The 20,804-nt window shown below is 38.8% G+C and overlaps 1 protein-coding gene across 2 annotated transcripts in view; it reads right to left on the bottom strand.

Moving 5' to 3' along the window:
* The window catches only part of LOC122832860 (mitogen-activated protein kinase kinase kinase kinase 5), a 53,209-nt gene that overhangs the window by 30,486 nt on the left and 1,919 nt on the right, over positions 1 to 20,804 (bottom strand). Inside the window, exon 1 of one of the 2 annotated variants that reach the window (XM_044120030.1) lies at positions 14,547 to 14,786. The exons of the other annotated variant lie outside the window; for it this stretch is intronic. Within the exon in view, the coding sequence (XP_043975965.1) occupies positions 14,547 to 14,672 (126 nt within the window). The 5' untranslated portion in view covers positions 14,673 to 14,786. Of the gene's footprint in view, positions 1 to 14,546; positions 14,787 to 20,804 lie in introns of those variants that run through there. 2 annotated transcript variants of the gene reach the window in all.

Raw genomic sequence — 20,804 nt, 5'->3', positions numbered from 1 at the left:
GTGAATGCTAATCAAACTCTGGTCCAAACCTCGGTCTCAGTTCTGCTGAAGTGAACTCTGGTTTGGTTGGAATGCAGATGTGAACACCAAGCGGACCAAAATGTTAGGAGGCATTCGACACAGACCAGAAGTGATTGGAACAAATGGGAAATTTTCCTTCTCCAAAGATTTTGACGTAAAAGTCGGATAAAATCTCTGAACATGACAGTTCAGAGACGCTGTAAAAGTCCATCGGAAACGCTTTTGATTTAGAACCTGTATGGAAGGGGCAGAAATCAATTTTTTTTTAAAGAAAAAGAAAACAAACATTTTGTTGCCTGAAATGCAGTAACAGCTTTCATTTATTGAATGATTGATCATTTGTCGGAAACAATGCAGTTTTGGTAGAACATACTTACATTTGAAGATTTTGTTGTTGTTGTTTTACCTTAAATCCAAACCCCCCAACCAAACCAAAAAAAAAAACGTTTTGTAGTTTCAAATGATCTTATTTTTAGAGTTTGTATATTTCTGTTAACGATTAATCAATTACTGAATTAGTTTTTTGTTTTTTTTATCAATTAATCACGATTAATCTGCTTGATCGTTTCAGTCCTAATCCAGACTACCAGTGTCATCCCTGTGAGGCAGGATTATTATTCCTCAGTAGAGACATACTGTAGACTCAAAAAAGGCCAACAACAAATTCAAAGTGGTAATTACAAAATACATATCAATTTTATATATGCATTTTGGATTTAAGATAAAAGCACCTTTGAGTTTACAGATAAGAGTACAGAGATTCAAAAAATGGCTATTTGCTCGAACAACAACATCCTCAGTATTAATCAAATTAAAATTGTACATTTAAGATAAAAACACATTTGTCTGTATGTTTTATTCAAAACTACTCAAGTATCATTTTTATATTCCCCCTGTTGAAATCCACTAAAGGAATGCTGTTATTGCATTTTAGGGAATAAAATATTTTTTTAAGGAATTCTTTTTTGTATCTTCTAATGTATTTCTAATATTGTATGGAAATACAACATTATTGTATTTAACCACTTAAGTTCATCTAACTCTAAAACTGTAGATTATGCCAATTTTTTTATTCAATTAATCATTTGAATAATCGATTAATCGATTATATATTCACTACATATGAATATATAGTTAATATAGTGCTACTGTCTGGAGGTTCTTCAGTCAAATCAGTGTCGTTTTCTACCAGAGGGCAGGAGATTAAACAGTCCAGGGGAACCTCGTGGTGCTCCCTTTCATCAAGCTTCTGTCTTTGAAAATAGAGTCTGAAAAGTGGAGTAAGACCCAGACGACTTTCTCACCAGGTCTCACCACACAGTACCGTCTTCCTGTCAGTCGTGCTGCAGTTACTGTATCAAGATGTGATGCATCAGGATGCAGAGGGGGATTCTCACTTGCTTCAGCCTCCTGAGGAAGCGCTTCCTCTGCTGAGGTTTTTTCAAACCAAACTTTGCACCTTCTTTACCACCTGAACTCCAACGCCATTAATCCAAACCAGAGTACAAATCTGTACTTTTTTTCAGACTATTCTGTCCGAATGATCGGCTATTTCTATTCAGAATGAGTTAAAGAGTCTGTCATTTTTCACATTTTAAATGAAAACTATATAAAAATTGACAAAATGAGCAACATTTTCATTTTTGCTGCTAAATGTTTGAATAAATGGCCAGGTGACTTCTTGTTTTAAAAGATGAGAATGCAGTTAAATGGAACTAAAAATCTCTGTTTCTAACTTTAACTTTGATTATGCTTTGTTTAACAGGCTAGGATAGATCTGTGTCCTATACAAAACATCTTGATGGTATTATTTGTACAAAATCCATCTTCAATAAAGAGATTTCATTCTGCTCTGTTCTGCCTATTTTGAGCTGTTTTAGGGCCTCTGCCGCTTTAAATCCAAATAAGCCGCTGATGGCCACGCCCCTCCAACACATAAAAATGGCTGCAAACAGATGCGCAATTATACAACCATACATTTTTGAAAAGCATAAGTGGAGCCTCCTACACAACTAACAAGAATGCAACAAGTGGTTTCTGGATGGTAAGTCAACCAAAAAACACCAGCAGCCATTGTACAGCACACACAACAGTAAAACCAGCTGACCAATTGTGCTGGAACCCAGATGTGATTCCTGGGTAACGGGCAGTGTCTGCTGAGCTGTAATGTTATATTCCGGAAGTTTTTGAAACGACTAATTTTCCAGACACCAAAAAACATAAAATTATTGCCAAAACCAGCTGGGTGTTTTCTTACAAGCAGCTGAAACACAAATGATGCACAAAAACACACAAAATGTGAATTCTGCATAAGTCCCCTTTAAAAACTTGATATTTTACTGTATGAGACGTATTTCTCTCATGATGATCTCTTATTCATAAAAAAAGGGAGGTGAAGGAACACACCCACACCCACACACACACACGCACACACACACACTCCCAACACAGATGCCAGTTATGGTTATTGGCAGTTTTTGTCTGAAATTTGTTTTAAGTACTCAGTATCAAAAGTTGTCTCTCTTCCTCTTTTTGGGTTAAAGATAAATCCAAACCAAAAAAATTAAAGAAAGTCTCATTGTGAAGACACACACGCACACGCACACTGACGCACCAGACCGCACTGTTTCAGCAGAAACCTGACACGGTTATTGTGTCTCTGCAGGCAGGTCTTCTTGTGTTGCTTTCTGCTCCTGTTTCTCACTTCTTCATTTTGCTTCTGAGGTCGTGCATCCACCAGGTGCAGGCTGCAGCCGCCGCGCAGCGCTGCGCTTGAAACTACGGCGCTGCAGCGCCTTGTAGAGCAGCTTAGTAGAACAAGCCACATCAGATAAGGAGGGTCAGGTCGTTTCTGTATGAGGAGGAAGATCCTGACATGGCAAGATGTGAAGCTGCGCGCTGTCAAATCTGAGTCAGTTCCCAAAAAGCGGCCGGTTGAGCCGTGATTCAACGCACCAACGTTTCATGCGGTGAAAATCTTTTCGTCTTCTCCTTAATATTGGTTCACTTAGAACTTTATCGCAATAATTTGTGGTGCTACTGAGAGAACAATACAAATTATGAGTCAACCAAACTATTTATTCCTGGTTTTTAGGCACAGCATTCATGTCGCCACAGAAAGTTTTCTTGAGGAACATTTCTTTTTTGAAATCGGCTTCTGCAGGACACAACTTACTTAAAGAAGTGATTTATACCACTAAATTAGGGTGATCAAACGTCCGTATTTCACGTCCTGTCCCGGGCGTCCCGGGTTTTTTTTTTTAGAAAGTGAGGAAATGTCCTGTTTTTTAAATTACCTTCATTGGACCATTAAATTTACAGGCACTAGAGCACTGCGCACGGCGCTGCGTGTGACGTAATCGCTGAGCCGCGTCAGTGCGGGCAGCCCTGCGTGGCTGTCAGTACGCCAACAACATGCCAAAGCGCGCAAATGTATGTTTACCGACGATTTACAATCAATCAATCAATCAAACTTTATTTGTATAGCACATTTCAGCATCAAGGCATTTCAAAGTGCTTTACATCAAATCAAACACAAAAACACAATGCAACATAGAATCAACAATAAAAACACAACATCAAGTCAGATTCCGTCAATAAATTAGCAATTGATTACGTTTCTAATAAAACTCTAAACAAGTGGGATTTTAGTTGAGATTTAAAGGAAGCCAGTGTTTCAGCTGTTTTACAGTTTTCTGGAAGTTTGTTCCAGATTTGTGGTGCATAGATGCTAAATGCTGCTTCTCCTCGTTTGGTTCTGGTTCTGGGGATGCAGAGCAGAACCAGAACTCGAACCTGAGAGGTCTGGAAGGTTGATACAACAGCAGCAAATCTTTAATGTATTGTGGTGCTAAACCATTCAGTGATTTATAAACTAACAACAGTATTTTAAAGTCTATTCTTTGAGCTACAGGGAGCCAGTGGAGAGACTTTAAAACTGGTGTTATGTGCTCTATCTTCCTGGTTTTAGTGAGAACACGAGCAGCAGCATTCTGGATCAGCTGCAGCTCTTTGATTGATTTGTTGGACAGACCTGTGAAGACGCTGTTGCAATAATCAATACGACTGAAGATAAACGCATGGATGAGTTTCTCTAGATCTGGCTGAGACATTAGTCCTTTAATCCTGGAAATGTTCTTCAGGTGATAGAAGGCCGACTTTGTAACTGTCTTTATGTGGCTCTGAATGTTCAGGTCAGAGTCCATCACTACTCCCAGGTTTCGGCCTGATCGCTGATTTTTAGTTGTAATAACTGAAGCTGTGCACTGACTCTAGATCTATAGCTCTAGATCTATAACTCTAGATCTATAACTCTAGATCGTTCCTCTTTAGGTCCAAAAATAATAACTTCAGTTTTGTTTTTGTTCAGCTGGAGGAAGTTTTGGCACATCCACACATTTATCTGTTCTAAGCATCTGTTCAGTGATTGGATGGGGTCAAAGGTCACCTGGTGACATTGTAATGTAGAGCTGTGTGTCATCTGCATAGTTATGGTAGCTAATATTATTTCCTGTTATAACCTGAGCCAGTGGGAGCATATAAATATTGAATAAGAGGGGTCCCAGGATTGAACCTTGGGGTACCCCACATGTGACCTTTGACCTATTTGATGAGAAGTTTCCAATTGAAACAAAGAAATCCCTGTTCTTTATGTAAGATTCAAACCAGTTAAGCACTGGACCGGAGAGTCCGACCCAACTCTCCAGTCGATTCAGTAATATGTCATGGTCAACACTGAGGTCCAACAGAACCAGCACTGTGGTTCTCCCACAGTCCGTATTTATATGGATGTCATTGAACACTTTTACGAGGGCAGTTTCTGTGCTGTGGTGAGACCGGAAACCAGATTGGAAGGAGTCAAAGCAATTGGTTATCGTTAGGAAGCTATTTAACTGTTTACACACAACTTTTTCAATAACTTTGCTGATGAATGGGAGGTTGGAGATCGGCCTGTAATTCTGCAGTAGTGATTTGTCTAGATTGTTCTTTTTTATCAGTGGTTTGATTACTGCCGTTTTCAAAGCTCTTACAAAAGAGTTTCCCCGCTCATTGGATAAGCCCAATGTCCGTCAATGAAATCAACCAATGGGCTGTCACGGTCCATAAAATTATATTTTAATTGTATTTTATCCTAGGTCTGTTCCTTATACAGCATGTGCATCAGTCTGTGGTCCAGTCAGCCACTCCTCAAACTGAATGCAGCGTTTTTTGCTAATTTCCACTCCTGGTTACAAACTTAGTTCAATTCAGCTTACAGATAACGGCAATATTACCGAGATTTAGCAACAACAACCCTGAAATACACAAATACAAAAAAACCAACAATTCAAATTGTAAGTCTCAAAGTTATCCAGACATTATAATGCTCCATGAACTATACTATAGAAGACTTCCAAGTGTTATCAGCTCTTTTAAAGTTTCACAACTGAAACTCTGGATACATTTAAAGAAGGAGGCAGATTAAAGGGGTGGTATTATGTATTTTCTAGCCATAATGTGCCATTTTATAGCACAGTCAAGTTGCTATGTTACCTTCATTTGCTATGAAAGCACTGTCTTTAAGAAACATGACTTGAAGAAATTTGACTTTGAGTCTGACACTCTCCCTCCAGCACATCATCACAACAATGCTTCTCCATGATGCAGTTTAAAGCAGTTTTTAGGAGCTCAGCAGACGCACATCCACCAGATGTTTGCTAATTGCTGCTGCTAGTCTGGAGGAGCTTCGTGGGGAAGGAGCTTGGCAGAGAACTGAAGCTTTAAGGCGGAGCTTTGTGTAAATGGGCGGAGCTTTGTGTGAGCAGGCCTTTAGACAACACAGGTCACAAAATTTTAAGTATGTTCGGTCTGGTTTCTAGGACAAATATCTTAACACATTTCAAACAAGATAAAACTAACTTGCAGCAACTTAACAGCAAAAACAGAGGAGCTTGTGTTAAGTAAATAATTCCTGACAAAAAAGTCAGGAATTAATCCACTGGCCGATTCTTACATTTATTTCAAGCTCAATGGCCACTGCGCCGTTACCTAGCAACCAAAGTCCAGTCCAGGCCGTCTGCTAGCAACCAAATTCTAGTTCTCTGGCAGATTTGTTCACTTGTATTAAAGATATTTAACTTATAGGAGCTTGTGCTAAGTAAATAAATCCTTAGTACTGATGAAAAAGTTCCACTTGCAGATTATTATACTTGTAACAAGATATTTCTCCCATTTTTCAAACTAAATAATCTGCCACTTTTTTTTTAATCGACATTAGCTTAAATTAGTTTTGTATTAATCCAGTGCTTCTCAATTCCAGTCCTCAGGCCCCCTGCTCTGCATGTTTTAGATGTGCCTCTATACCAGAACAGCTGATTCAAATGATTGCATGACATCTTCTGCAGCCACCAAGTACTGCAGGAGCCTGTTAATCACCCAAAGATTCAATCCAGGTGTGTGGCAGAAGGGAAACACCTAAAACATGCAGGCAGGGGGCCCGAGGACTGGAATTGGGAAACACTGTATTAATTCAAGTTAAGTTATTTCCACTCTAAACTAGATCAGGGGTCTCAAACTCCAGTCCTCGAGGGCCGCAGTCCTGCAACTTTTAGATGTGCCTCTGCTGCACCACACCTGAATAGAATAATTAAGGCTCTGGAGAACTGATCTACACAAGGTGGAGGTAATTAAGCCATTTCATTCCAGTGTTTTGTACCTGTGGCACATCTAAAACCTGCAGGACTGCGACCCTCGAGGACTGGAGTTTGAGACCCCTGAACTAGATAAACTTGGTAATATTTTGTGTTTTTGCAGTGTGATAGATATCTTTGGTGAATTAATGTAACAGAAAACATAAATCTATAAAGTACAAGTTAATATGGAGTCAGGTCGTCGTCCCAGTGTGGGATCAGATTACAGAAACTGCACATGAACTGGGATGCTGTACAACTGGTTTAACAGGTTTCTTACAGTGCAGAGTGACAGACAGGTAGAGGAAGTTTATGAGGTCAGTGTTTTCCAGCACAGAGAAATGTTGACTGGGAGATTACCATAAAGTCCAGTTCTTCCAGTCAGCCAACAAAAAACCCCACTTATCATCAAGATCAGTATTTTTAACGTCAGGTACTCGGCTGAAAAACAAAAACAAGTTTTCATAACTTTTTTTAAAAGCCAACATTTTGTATTTTATTGCAAATGATTTTTGGAGCTTTAATGTCACTTTTTTCAGTTCTAGATTGAGACAGAGTATAACAGTAAAAAGGCCAGGTTAGCTGGGAAATTAGTACTTAATTTGCTTTGGTAGCCAATATGCAGCCGTACATCAATGGTTTCGACTTTATGAACTCGGCTGGGTTTCCATAAGCTGTTTTATAAGCAATGTTTCTTTTTTTCCAATCATGGTGGTGATTCACTGTACTTGAATCTAAAATAAATGAGATTTAGTGGATCTTTATGTCGCTTTTGATGCTCTCTTCTCCAGAATAGTGTGTGTACACAGAGATCAATGGTGTGTGATTCACAGTGACCCGCAGCATCATGACCTGGTGCTTTACTTCACTGTAATGTCACTGGTTTTTATTATTCTTTCATAATAAAGAATCAACTGACCGTCTGGTAGTCAAACTTTGATACTCTGAGTGTTTGAATCCCAACCCAGTGACATAAAGACACCAGCAAGGACAAGCAGGTATGATCTTAGAATCCATTCACATCCAGTCCATTTGTCTAGTCAAAGCCTGGTTTGTTTGGGGAGGAGTGAATGCATAACTGACCAAAAAAAATGATTTTTTTTTTGCTTTTTTCAAACTGCAACCAACTGTTTGGTTGCAGTTTGGTTGCATATGTGAACGCCAAGACCCCTCCAAAAGCAGGAAGTGGACTGCAGCCCAAGGCATTCTGGGTAAATACACCCAAAGCAGATGAGCTAGTCTAGCACTAGCTGGAGAAATGAGTCGTGGTTTTTTACCAAAGACAAAAGAGAAATCCTCCAATTGCTAGAATCTGATGCCACTACATTTTTGTTTAGATTTCATGAAGAATAAAGTTGCGCTCAGTGTCTTCAGTGGTTCTTGTTGCAGCGCCCCCACAGGCCAGGAGAGGAACAGGTTGCTCAAAGGATTTGGTTGGTTTGACTCAGCATAAGTGTGAAAGAAAACCACAGCAGCTGGAAATGGAACAAATGTTACAAATTTTAACCCAAGTAGAAGCGAGTCCACCGGACTATCAGGTCTGAAAACAAACTGGTCAGTTAATCCCACTGGGACAGATGGCTTAACTTCCAATCAGCCCACAGTGAGTGAACCATCTCCATGGCAAATTAAAATGTCATTATTGCATCACTGCTGCAGCGGGGCGTGTGCATGTGGGGCTCACATGATGTGACAGAGCTGTGACACCAACGCTGGAATCTGACTAGTTGGTTGTCTGGTTCTGGTTCAGATCAAACTGTAGGAAAGCAGAGGGGGAGTGATAACTTTCTTTGACATCACACCTTCTGTCACTATAGAAACAAACGAGCGCAAAGATGGATAACCTCATAAAACTGAATCTTACAGCGTCAAACTGAAACGCATCCAGCTGAATCTGACTCCAAATGAGGAGGCGGATCTGACACAAACCCTGAAACATCAAACTAGAGGCAGGAGGATCCGTCTGACCGGCACTGAGCAGCAACAGAGGGACAAACTCCAATCAAGCTGCTCTAAAACAACTTCTTACATTTTTTATGCTTTTATATACCTCAGTACCAGTAACACGTTAATCACAGGCTCAATATTTAGACATGTTCATTTGTATGCAGCATCTGGGAAAGAAAAACAGTAAGAAGTGAATATTTGGTTGGACCAGGACTGAAACATGGTCAATTCAATTAATTCATTACACATTTCAATTTGTTACAAATTTTTGTGTGTGTTATTTTTAAAAAGAAGGGTTCCAGGTGGAGCTTCTGTATTTGTGTGTTTCTGCTACGCCCATAAATCTGATGCTAACAGTGATGATGAGTGACAAAACCTCTTCTGCCCCTCTGGGGGCAAACGTTTGCTTCAAAACGTTCTGATTGGACCCTGGAACAGACTGTTATCTTTAAGTTGTGCTAACCGGGGTTAGCCTATCAGTGGAGCTAATATAGAATAGCATCTCAACACTAAACATGCTGCTAATGCTAACGTCCACAGCATTAGCACCATGAATGATCAGGGTTTCCGAAACGCCGAAAAACTGAACATTTTTCCAACCTGATGGTGAAATAACCTGAAACAAACAACAAATATCTTTATTATTGAGCTCATGAGTCTATTTAGTCAATAATTTAGCAACAAAAAAGGTATTTTATTGAAAATATTGCTTATTTTGCAAATACTGATTGATTAAATTGTATATTACTAATTACAGACCTTCAAATTAATCTGATTAAAATATTTAACTAAGTTCTACCATTAGTAATATTATAGTTATACATTTCTGGAACTGTTTACGTCCAGATTTACCGTTTGGCGTCTCCTGATGCAGCATGTTGGATAAAATGTGACATGACCTTTGATTATGCTTTATATTTAGTTTTTCATATGGAAGTGGCACAAATCAGATATTTTTGTATGTAGAACTATCAAAACTATTTTTAATTAATAACAAACCCTGAAATTAACTTGATTTCAAATTATAATCAGTATTGAGTAATACGCAGGTTCAGGACACGTGAACACATGAATCTATTAGCCAAAGTTTCAAACTGAATTGTAATTTACCTTTTATTAAAGTTGTACTAAAGATAGTTCTTGTATCATCATACAAGATAAATTTGTCATCATCTGCAGCCATAGATGGTTAACATGCATATGAATAAGCAAACACTCACGTAGTTTCTCACCAGGTCTGATGATGCAGAACTGTTGCATTTCCAGTGTGAGCTAAGCTACACAGTGTGAAACGACGCACTCGATGGAAAACACGTGCAGTTCCAGTGTGGATGAGTTTCTCTTTTTTTCTTTGTGTCAAAGTGAAGGATGGCCAAAAAGGCAGATTTCTCTCTACAGAACAGAACAAGGTCACCTAATCTGTTTGAGAGGAAGTCAGTTCGCGCTACAGAGAACTAGCTTTGCATCTGCTTTGTTAAAATCGGTTTATTTGCAGAACATGGAGAAAAACCTCCTGACATTTAACTAACAGATGAGACTAAAACGCTGGAGGCAAAACTCACTCAGCAGAACGTAGACAGAAATATTATAACCAAACGTATTGAAAGCTACAAAGAAAACCAATTAAATCTAATTTTCTTAAATGAATGTTTATAACAATGATTAAAGGGTATATACTACTGCACATTATTGAATGAGACGTTTAGGCACAGTTCACACTAACCGGATATTTCAGAAAACAAACATTTTTATGTGTTTTGGCCTCTTCATCCACACTAAAATTAATATCAACAAAACTCCGACCAAAGTGCAGATTTGAGAAAACTTTGTATTTTGTATATTTATTTCGGGTCCTGCACCATGTTGCATTCCTAACCAGAAGTCATGGTTGCTTTGAAGCAACAAAGATACATAAAAAAGATGATTTTTAAATTACTTTTCAGTTTTCAAAATACCATTGTTGGTTTTCTGGCACCAAAATACAGCACTGAATTATGAGAAACAAAGTTTAGACATATTTTGTAGATCACAGCAGCAGCTAACACCTGCATTAGTAGCTGGTTTATTTCTGCAGCTTTTAGGAAATTGATCACAAACACTCTCACAGCAAGTTAGATCTAAAAACAGCAGCAGACTGAAATGTAAATGCATGAAGCCTCACCCTTAGTGAAGGGTTTCCTTCACACTGAAGTGGAAGAGGAAGTTTCAGAAAAACTCACTTTAAGATGAGCTCAAAATTCCTGTTTCTACTGTCCAAACTGCAAAAACACAAAATATCACCAAGTATTTTACTTAGTTTCCAGTGCAAATATCTTTAAACACTTGAATTAAGACTAATCTAACTTTTCAGCAATACATAGCTTGTTTTAAGTCAATAATTCATAATTAAGGAATTATTGACTTAAAACAAGCAGCATATTGCTTGAAAGTTACATATAAGATGGTTGTTTTATTTCCAGTTTACTAAGATATTTTCACAGAAAACTAGACCAAAAATATTGGTAACATTTGAGTTTTTACAGTGCAAATCAGACTTCAGGAGAAAATCCTGCAGATTAAAATCTGAGGAACAAAATCTAACCAGCGGGTCCAAAAGCTACAGCTGTCTGAAGCTTTTTTAAAAATGTTTTTGTGGAAATGAAGTGAAACTGAGGAGCTTTGACTAAAGGTTATCACATCAACACAATCTCAAGCCCACTCCTGCCCACCATGAGCCCATAAAGTTGTAACCAGGATCTGCTACCAGAACATTAGACGGCAACGTTGCAACAAAATGAAGCTATGAAACCTGAGTTCCATCTGAACTAAATTAAATCTGAACTGTTCCAACCCTTCGACTGTCAGGTTGTCACACAAGTTTAATATTTAAACTATATTTAAACTGGGTTTTTTTCTGCTTTTGCACCACAGAGCAGAAGAGAATAAAAATACCAACATGCGTGTAACAGATGGTTGAAAACGGGGAAACAGTTTTCAGGCGATTGTGATGCAGATGTGCTGCTATGATACCAGAAAATGCACTAAAGGGAACTAATTATGCAAAATTCATATTTTGCACATTTTTGTGTCTCCATTGCTTCTAAAAACAGCCCAAACGTTTTAAAAACAACAACCAGCCGTTTTTCGGCAATGCATAGTTCCCATCGGTCTGAACAGGAAGTGATCTACGCCAGTGGTTCCCAACCACCGGGCCGCGGACCGGTACCGGGCCGCGGACCAAATGGTACCAGGCCGTGCAAGAAATAATAAAATATGTCTGTTCTATGTATTGAGTCTGGAGGAGCTTTTATTTTGAAAATCCTAAACCGGATGCTGTCGGTTACGTCTTGCGCGCCAACATGCAGCAGTGAGTGCATGTTGACACCAGGAAGTAGACAGACACCAAAATACTGCAGCAGAAACCAGGGATGCACTAAAACAACGGAAATAAAAGATGACAAAAGTTAATTATGCAAAATCAATAACAAATATCAGCATTTACTTCACTTCTCAGCTCCTCTGCAACACGATTTTGGAAACCAACAAAGTAGGGTTGAAACAATCAGTACGATTAATCGTGATTAATTGATTATTGAAATAATTGTCAACTAATTTAGCAACTGATTAATCGTTAACTGGAGTGAACAAACCCAGAAATGGGCCTTCAGCTGAAGGAACAACTGGAGCAGTAATTAACCCAAAACTGAACAAATAAAGTATTTTGCATTTAAAACAAAGAACCAACCGCTGTCTCCTCCTAAAGCTGCTCACTTAAACCAAGTGAAGAGTTTTAGCTTCACTTGGTTTACATTTTATTTAAAAAAATCTTCTATCAGAAACTTTTTCTATCCTATTATGAATGGGTGAATCAGAAATATAATCACCAGATCAGCCCTACAGCCAGTCCAGCAGAAAGAGTTTAACTTTTCACACGTTGATGTTGGAAGAATTTCTTAGCTGCAGACAGCATTCACTAAAAATTCACTTTAGGCAATAAAATCCTTATTTTATTGAATTACTCATTTATTTCCATTTTTTTAATCGCAAATAAACCATCAGGATATTAATTACTAAAATAATTGTCAGCTTGACAACAAGATAAGGATGTTTTTACCGACTGAACCCGCTTAAAGAAATGTTTCTACTTGCTGTAAACCATTAACTCCATGGTTAAAAATAAAATTAGAAATAAAGAAGCTGAACGTGTTGAGCTTTTTCACAGGCCAGTTTGCAAACATGGCATTTCTACAGAGCTCTGCAGAGCGCCGAGCGAAGCCTCCGGACCCGCCAGCCAGAAGTGGTGATTTGGAAATTCACGCTGCTTCCAGTTCGCTCTAACGCTCCAACCTGGACGTTCAAAAACCTCCAGGATGAAGGAGCAGCTTCTGCCCCGTCCAGAGCCTGGATCTCTACGTTCATCACCCCGAGAAGACAACATCAGTACCAACCACACTGCAAAAACACAACAAGTATTTCCAGTGCAAATATATTAGTTCACTTGAAATAACACAAAACTAACTTACAAGTAACTTTTTGGCAAGAAATAGAAGCTTGTTTTAATTAAGTAATTCCTGATTTTTAAAAAGTAGTAAATTCACTGGGATATTATTTCTCTAATAACGAGAATGTTTTTACTTCTGAGATAGTTCTGTCTTAATTCAAATGTTCTAGGTTAAATTCCTTGGTAAGATGTTGTGTTTTTACAGTGTAAGGTTCAGACAGAAGACTTAAAGTCCCAACATGATCAGCAGATCAAATCCAGCATATAATCTATTCCCTAATTTACTGGACCAACATCTCCACAGATTTAAGCATCAGGTCAACATCTGCAGGGCAGAAACCAACTTCAGGTTCATTTGGTAGATTTAGTCATTTAGTTTGATACAAAATGTTCAGCAGTAGGAGGGATTTCTGGTAAGAGCCAAATTAAATCAACAATCCACAGAGTGACAGATGACAGGATATATTTAAGAGAAAATAGAAATAATCTTGTTTTTTTACAACCGTTTGTAACCTCTGACCTTATTGTTGAACAGATGCAGCTGCATTTAAATGTTGAGCTCCAACTTTAATAAGAGGAGAGAAACTTCAACAAAATGAATCATTTAAAATCTCATCTGAGAAGAAAAAACTTTCAGCAAAAGTTTAGACATTATTTTATAATGTTTAAGAGAAAAAATGATCCATTCTTATTACGATACACAATTAAGAACCGCACTATTAAGTGGATTGTGTTTTTTATATAAATTTCTTCATAAATACTTTCACTTCACGTTAAACCACTTCCTCTAGCAGCTGTGCTGAACTTATGATTGTGATTAAGTTTAGCTACAAACAATTAATGAGGAACTCGCAGAGGAGCTCAATATTAAAAATAAAAACTAAAACCCAGCAGGTTGCTGTTCTGGATGAACGGAGAAACGCTTCAGCTGAGCCGAATGGCCAAACGGCACACACACACCGTACACTGCAAAAACTTAATCTGAACCAGCACTTCTACTGCAGATATCTTAGTACACATCAACTAAAACTAATCTAACTCACATTTCACTTTTCAGCATGTTATGGGAGTCTGTTTTACGTCAGTAATTCCTTCATATTGATGAAAACGTTCCAGCTCCACTGGCAGATTGTTTATGGGACAAATGTCCTGATATTATTGGAACTAGAACTTTTTCATCAGTGATACAGAAGTTTTGATGCTATATCTTGCTAAAAAGTTAATTTCATCTTATTTCAAGTGCACCCAGATATTTGAACTAGAAACTAGAGAAAAACTCTTGCTTGAATTCTGCATGTTTGGAGTGTCAAACTGAATATTTATGATTTAAAACTTGTTGAAAATGTCTCACGAAGCCGTTGCCGTTAGGAGGATTTTTTTTTTCTGTTTTTTGGCAGCCATGTTGTCAAGCAGCAGCCCAGGACTCTGACCTTGTAGACTTCACCGTAGGTTCCCCCTCCGACTCGCAGCAGGATCTCGAAGTCGTCCTGAGGGTTCTTGGTGGAGATATCCAGAGCGGCCCTCTGATGGAAATCCATTCTGAAGTGCTGAGACATTAATAATCCCCCTTACGGCATGTCAGAGCTGCCTCTCACACACTCGCCGTCATCCACATCAGAGGAGGTGAGCTGCTCAGTCTGACTCGTTTTGGGCTCAACCGCCGCACACACACACAAACACACACACACACACCTTCCTGTTTGTTTCTCAGCCTGCAGCAGCAGCAGATCCTCTGTCCCTCCCTCCCTCCACCTATCACACCTTCCTCTGTACTCTAAAGTATTTCTGCAGCTCATTTGCATAATCCCATGCTGCTTCCTGTTCAGCGTGTGTGTGATACATACTGGCTGTCAGAGCACAACGCTAGCAGAGCTCACTCTGGATTAGCTTGCAGCTAAATCATGAGAATTTAGAGAAACACATGAGAACACGCCATGAACACGTCTGACATGTGTGGCGTGAAAATGATTAACTGCAGTTTGGGGTTTTTTCAGTGCAAGTTTCAGTCTGAGCTTTACACCCACTGAACTGCGTGTGTGTGTGTGTGTGTGTGTGTGCGTGTGTGTGTGTGTGTGTGTGTGTGTGTGAGAGAGAGCTGCAGCGCTGCAGAAAGAGTCACTCATGCTTGGAGCTCCCTTTTCTGCTTCCTGTTCATATCCTGTTCAAACAAGGGGCACCCATTACATCCTGTTAACAAGTAAAAATTACTTTAACGTCATCTTGATCAAAAATTTGTTTCATTGCGCAAAAATGTTTCTATTGTACAGTTAAAAAGAGTTAGGGTTACGTTTTTAATACAACTTGAGTTTGTCTAAAAAAGAAAGTTAATTTGAATAAAACTGTCTGAACTGCAAGGACTGAGTTTGATGCACTGTAAAAACACAAAATCTTGCCAAGTATTTCTGGTTTTGTTTGTAGTGCAAATATATAAGAACACTTCAAATAACACAAAACAAACTTACAAGTAACTTTTCAGGAAACTTGATTTAAGTCAATAATTTCTTAATATTGATGAAATAGTTTTAGTTTCACTGGCAGATTATTTCACTTAAGACATTTTTCCATGTTATAAGGTCAATGTCGAGATCAATTTATTTATATAACACATAAAACCGACAGATATTGACCAACGTGCTGCACAATTAAATGTAATAAAGCAAATTATAAAACCCTACATCTTTGTGAAGTTGAAGTGGAACCAACAGGGATGCAGCCAGTGCTTTCTGGATGGTAAGTCAACAACAAAACACTTGTCTCTTCCAGCAGCCATTGTACAGCGCATACAGCGAGAAAACCAGCCTGGGTTGCTAGGTAGCAAGCTGTTCTTCTCTGGGGTTGCTAGGTAACGGGCTGTTCTTCTCTGGGGTTGCTAGGTAGCAGGCTGTTCTTCTCTGGGGTTGCTAGGTAACGGGCTGTTCTTCTCTGGGGTTGCTAGGTAACGGGCTGTTCTTCTCTGGGGTTGCTAGGTAACGGGCTGTTCTTCTCTGGGGTTTCTAGGTAACGGGGTATTCTTCTCTGGGGTTGCTAGGTAACGGGCAGTGCCTGCACATTTAAGACTTTACATTCCAAAGGTTTTTGAAACGGCTCATATTCCACACACTAAAAATATTAACTTATTGCCAAAACTACTGCTGGGTTTTTTTTCTTAGTGCTTGGGGTGTAATTAGATGCAGTAGAGACTCAAATGGAAGCACAAATATGTGCAAAATGTGAATTTTGCATAATGTGTCTCTTTTAAGAGGAAGGTTTACACACACTGTAACACTGATAACGTACGCTCATGCTTCTCTATTCTCTCCTGCTTCAGTTCAAGAATCATCATACTTGTCATGACTGAGATGAAGTCTAAGCTAATGCTAAATCTGCGCGCTGGCTAGCGGCGGCGTCCCAAAGCACAAATCCTAACACCGGTTTATGCCTGGGCAATAAATCAATTGAAGTACATATTGTGATAGACACTTGATCGATATCAATAGATAATGTCAGAAAGAATATTCAATAATTTCACTGAACTTCACAAAGCATTCTGGGAGATGTAGGCAGAGGAAAGACTTTAGCTGCTCAAGCTCTCATGAATAGCTAAGCTAGGTTGGTGGAACGAACCAACTCACTCTCTCCTTGGTTGCCTAGCAACTCACTCACTCTTTGGTTGCCTAGCAACGACCAGTTGAGTAAGTTGCACAGCAGCAGTTTCAGGTTTCACCAGTCTGACTCTTAACTGTGTAGAAATAAATAACGATATGGAGTGAATACTGGACAACAGGAAAAGTCACACCACCAGTTTGACAGAACTTCAGATACTTATAACAAAAAAACAACAATAAATAATTAACAATACTGACTGACATGAAACACTGGTATTTTTTCAGCTTTACTCAGATTCCTACTCGTGTTCCAGACAAAAATATTGACGGCTCATATTCAAAAGGTTTTAGGTTGATTCGTTTTCACTGTACTCTGATAAACGCTGCGAATGGATGACGTTTTGATCTTCAGTACATTTATTTCCATTCCTGCCGGTCATTTCTCAGTTTTATGGCCGCATCAGATGCAGAACTGTTACTGCTTTTGGACGGACCAGGACAGCGTTCACAAAGCAGCTAAATAAAAATGAACCCTCCTGCTTACATGACATATGAAGCAGCAAAACCTTGTGATTAACCTTTAGACTGGTGATACTGAGATGCTAAAACGACTGAGTAGGAATTAAATCAGTGGGCCCATTAAAGGTTAAGAAATCAAGCAAATCAAACAGGGCCAACATCTGTGTGGTTTTCTGTAGTGAGCAGATATCATCATCACCATTTGACATTTATCATCGCAGGGCAAACAGCCTGCAGGCGGCCTACAGGCGCAGTTATACTTCTCCACTCACACCCACATGTGAGAGACACATAAAACAGGCCAGTGAACCACAAATAACTGCCTCAACCGCAACCGAGACAGGAAAGGGCGACTGAAGGAGTTTCTAAAGTCAATAAATGTTGTGAACAACAAAAGGATGAGCAGCAGGTTGGAGACCTGAGTTCATCTGGAAACCAGCCGCTAGCCGATCTGCAGGGAGCGTCTGGAGCGAGCAGCCAGCCAACATCTGGGCCAAAACGATTTTATCTGTTTTTATCATTTTTGTTTTCAGAACATTTAGCGATATAAATCTGACTAGGTCAGGTCAGACCTGCTGGAAACAGCACAAGCCTAAAAACTGCTGCTCACTACAAAATGCTAATTAGTTTCAGCCTCTGTCGTCGCCTCCGAGCTGCAGAGTAACCAATTAAACGTCCGATTAAACGTCCGATTAAACGTCCGATTAAACGTCCGATTAAACATCTGTAACTACAACAGTGGTGATTTCATTTCTAAAGAGAGAAAGTCGTCCAATCCAAGCATTAGATCTGGTTTTGTAACCCTTTCCACACTGATAAATGACGCCATCCTGTCTGAGCTCTTCTGGCCTACTTCCTGTTGTCATACAGTCTTTATTTAGACAATTTCTCGATTCAAAATGTCTGCCAGTAATCAGGCCGGACTCTGACAAGATCAATTAATCTTAATCCCTTACAAAAAACGTGGCTATAGGGCCGGCGTCGTGTATTTTCCAGACATATATTTCCATTTTCAAGTAAAATCAAGTAACTGTCTTCAGTTTATATCAAACATGATGTAAAATTTGTACTTCACTTCAAAGCTCTATCTGGCATCTATGTGCTTAATTTTGATTTACCACGTAGATTTTAATGTTAATTTTTTTAAAGCAATTAATTATGTTTTTTTTAAACATACGTTTGTATGTATCTGAGCAGAACCTTTGTGTTCATGTGTTTCTGGTACGCCTGTAAATCCGACGCACAAGCGACATCCGCTAACAACAGTGATGGTCGGCGAAGCTGCCGGGGATTAAAATCAGCTTCAAAACTCAATCTGATTGGACGCTGCAAAAGACTACTGTCGTGTTCAAGTTGTGCTAAAAGGAGTTAGCCAATTAGCAAAGCAGTTCAAGCCTGAAATAGCATCTCAATGCTAACATGTAGCAGCGCTAACACTAATGTTAGCATCAACAGTCCATATTTCTACCAACGTTCCATAAATAACGGAATAAAACTTTAAATATCTTTGTTATTGAGTTCATATGTCTATTTATTCAATAATTAGTTCTGGATTATTGCTTATTTTGTTAATATCTGTTTTTTATTAAAATGCAAATTATTATATACCCTGAAATTAGCCTGATTAAATTTTTTTATCAAGTCCCACCTCTAATTAAAACACAACATAAAGCTAAAAAAGTTGACTTTGCATAATATCCCACCTTTGATCGTAGTTTATTCAGAAAGGTGATGATTTTTCTAGATTGTTTTTCTCAAATAAATAATTTCCAAACTGAGTTTTTATCTTTTCAGGTTATCTTTGCTTTATATTAAAGCTACTACATTTTAGTTTAAGGATCTGAAATGTGTTGCTAGTCGTTACTCTGTCTTTTTTCTTCCAATGGCTTCTTCAGTTCGGAACAACAGTTGTACGTATCGTGCTAATTAAAAGGTTAAAGTCTGAAACATGGTGTCTTAACGATGCAGACAAGTGAGTGGTTCTGGTTTTCAGGTGGGCTCGTCTGTAAACCCGTCATGGGGAAACAGACTGAGCAGTAGGTGAAAGATGAAAACAGACTCACCCCTCGGTTTTCTCACTTCAGTCTATGACAAACCTACACACTGACCTGTACCTACGGTTCCACTGTGAAAGACCATTTCTGCATAAAAAGAAACAAAATAAAAACAAAAAGACGAAATCAGTAGGAGAACAATTAAGTTTTGACAGTTTAACAGCTGACATAAGAAATGCATGTTGACCTACAACCTGCAGGGAAGCCGAGGTCTCAAATCTCCTTCTCACTTGATGGATTATCCAGCTTTGAGCGAATGCTAACTGCTGCTGGCACCTGGTCTTCTTTCACTTTCACAGGCATGTCTAACAGAAGCAGCAAAAGTGAAGCAACAAGAGTCTAAAATCTACTATAACTGGTCAAAGAAGATTCAGTAACTTGAAGAAACTTTGCTTAATCTGCTGGTCTTCATCAAATAAACACAACTTGAAACTTTGTTCTAGCCTGTAGTTTGTTGCATTTATTATTCAGCAACTAGAATGTAAAATTTAATATGAATGTTTAGCTGCAGTCAGTCAGCAGTGAACGATCTAAATATGTGTTGTTATGATGAGTATTTCTTAAAAGCAGCAGGCCTCTGGTAGATAACGGCCTCTGAGTTATCTGATAGAAATCTGCCTGTTTTCAGCGCGTTTTGACTGCGGTCACATGGCTGAAGGTGGAAAATAAAATGTGACTGGAGTTATTTTAAAGAGTGGAAACAGCAAGATAAAGGTTGTGTTCTGAAGGGTATTAGGTCAGCTATTTAAATCCATGTTTGTTTCTGGGCTTTAACCCTTCACATGCTGAACTGGGTTTCTCAAAATTCCCATCTCTGACCCACTGTTTGACACGCATGATAAAACAATCCTGTCTTTGGCGTTTCAGGCAAATCATACACTGAAAAAAGGAACACAGACAACCCAACTTTTAAAAAATTGAGTTAATTTGTTACAAGTACTAAATGTATTAGGTTTATTAAGTTGTCATGTTAACCAAACATAAATAAATGATGTTTGACAAACTGCATGAAACAAATAAACTTAATTTTTTTAACTCCATTTTCCTTTTTTCAGTGTAGAGAAGCTGGTTTCCTACATGTGTCGTAGCAGATTAACTCTGCAAACAGGAAATGTAAAGATGGAGACCTAAATCCAGCATCAAAGTAAAACAAGTAAAGTAAAGATCGTCAATGACGATGGGCAATATGGCTGAAAAACGTATCACAGTATAAGCATTTCATATCCCTGGATATTGATCATTATTGATTAGTTTTGGTTTTAATTATCCAAAATACTGCCAAACTGGAGATGTGACCTTTCCTCTTTTAACCACAATTTCCTTTTGAGTCGCTGTTCTCATTTTTCGCTCTACCTCAGTTTACGGTTCGGTGGTGAAACCTGAAACTGCCCACACACACTCAGACGTACCGTGTGTATTCTGTGGACCGCGCACTGTACACAGACAGTTCAGAGTTCATGTCGGCGAGAACCGATTGCCTACATTTTCAACAATCCCAATGGATGGTAACAAGTTTGATGAGTTAGTCGAG

Source organism: Gambusia affinis, linkage group LG06 (genome assembly GCF_019740435.1).
Source record: "Gambusia affinis linkage group LG06, SWU_Gaff_1.0, whole genome shotgun sequence".
Taxonomy (NCBI): domain Eukaryota; kingdom Metazoa; phylum Chordata; class Actinopteri; order Cyprinodontiformes; family Poeciliidae; genus Gambusia; species Gambusia affinis.
This window is presented reverse-complemented; position numbering and strand designations above follow the sequence as displayed.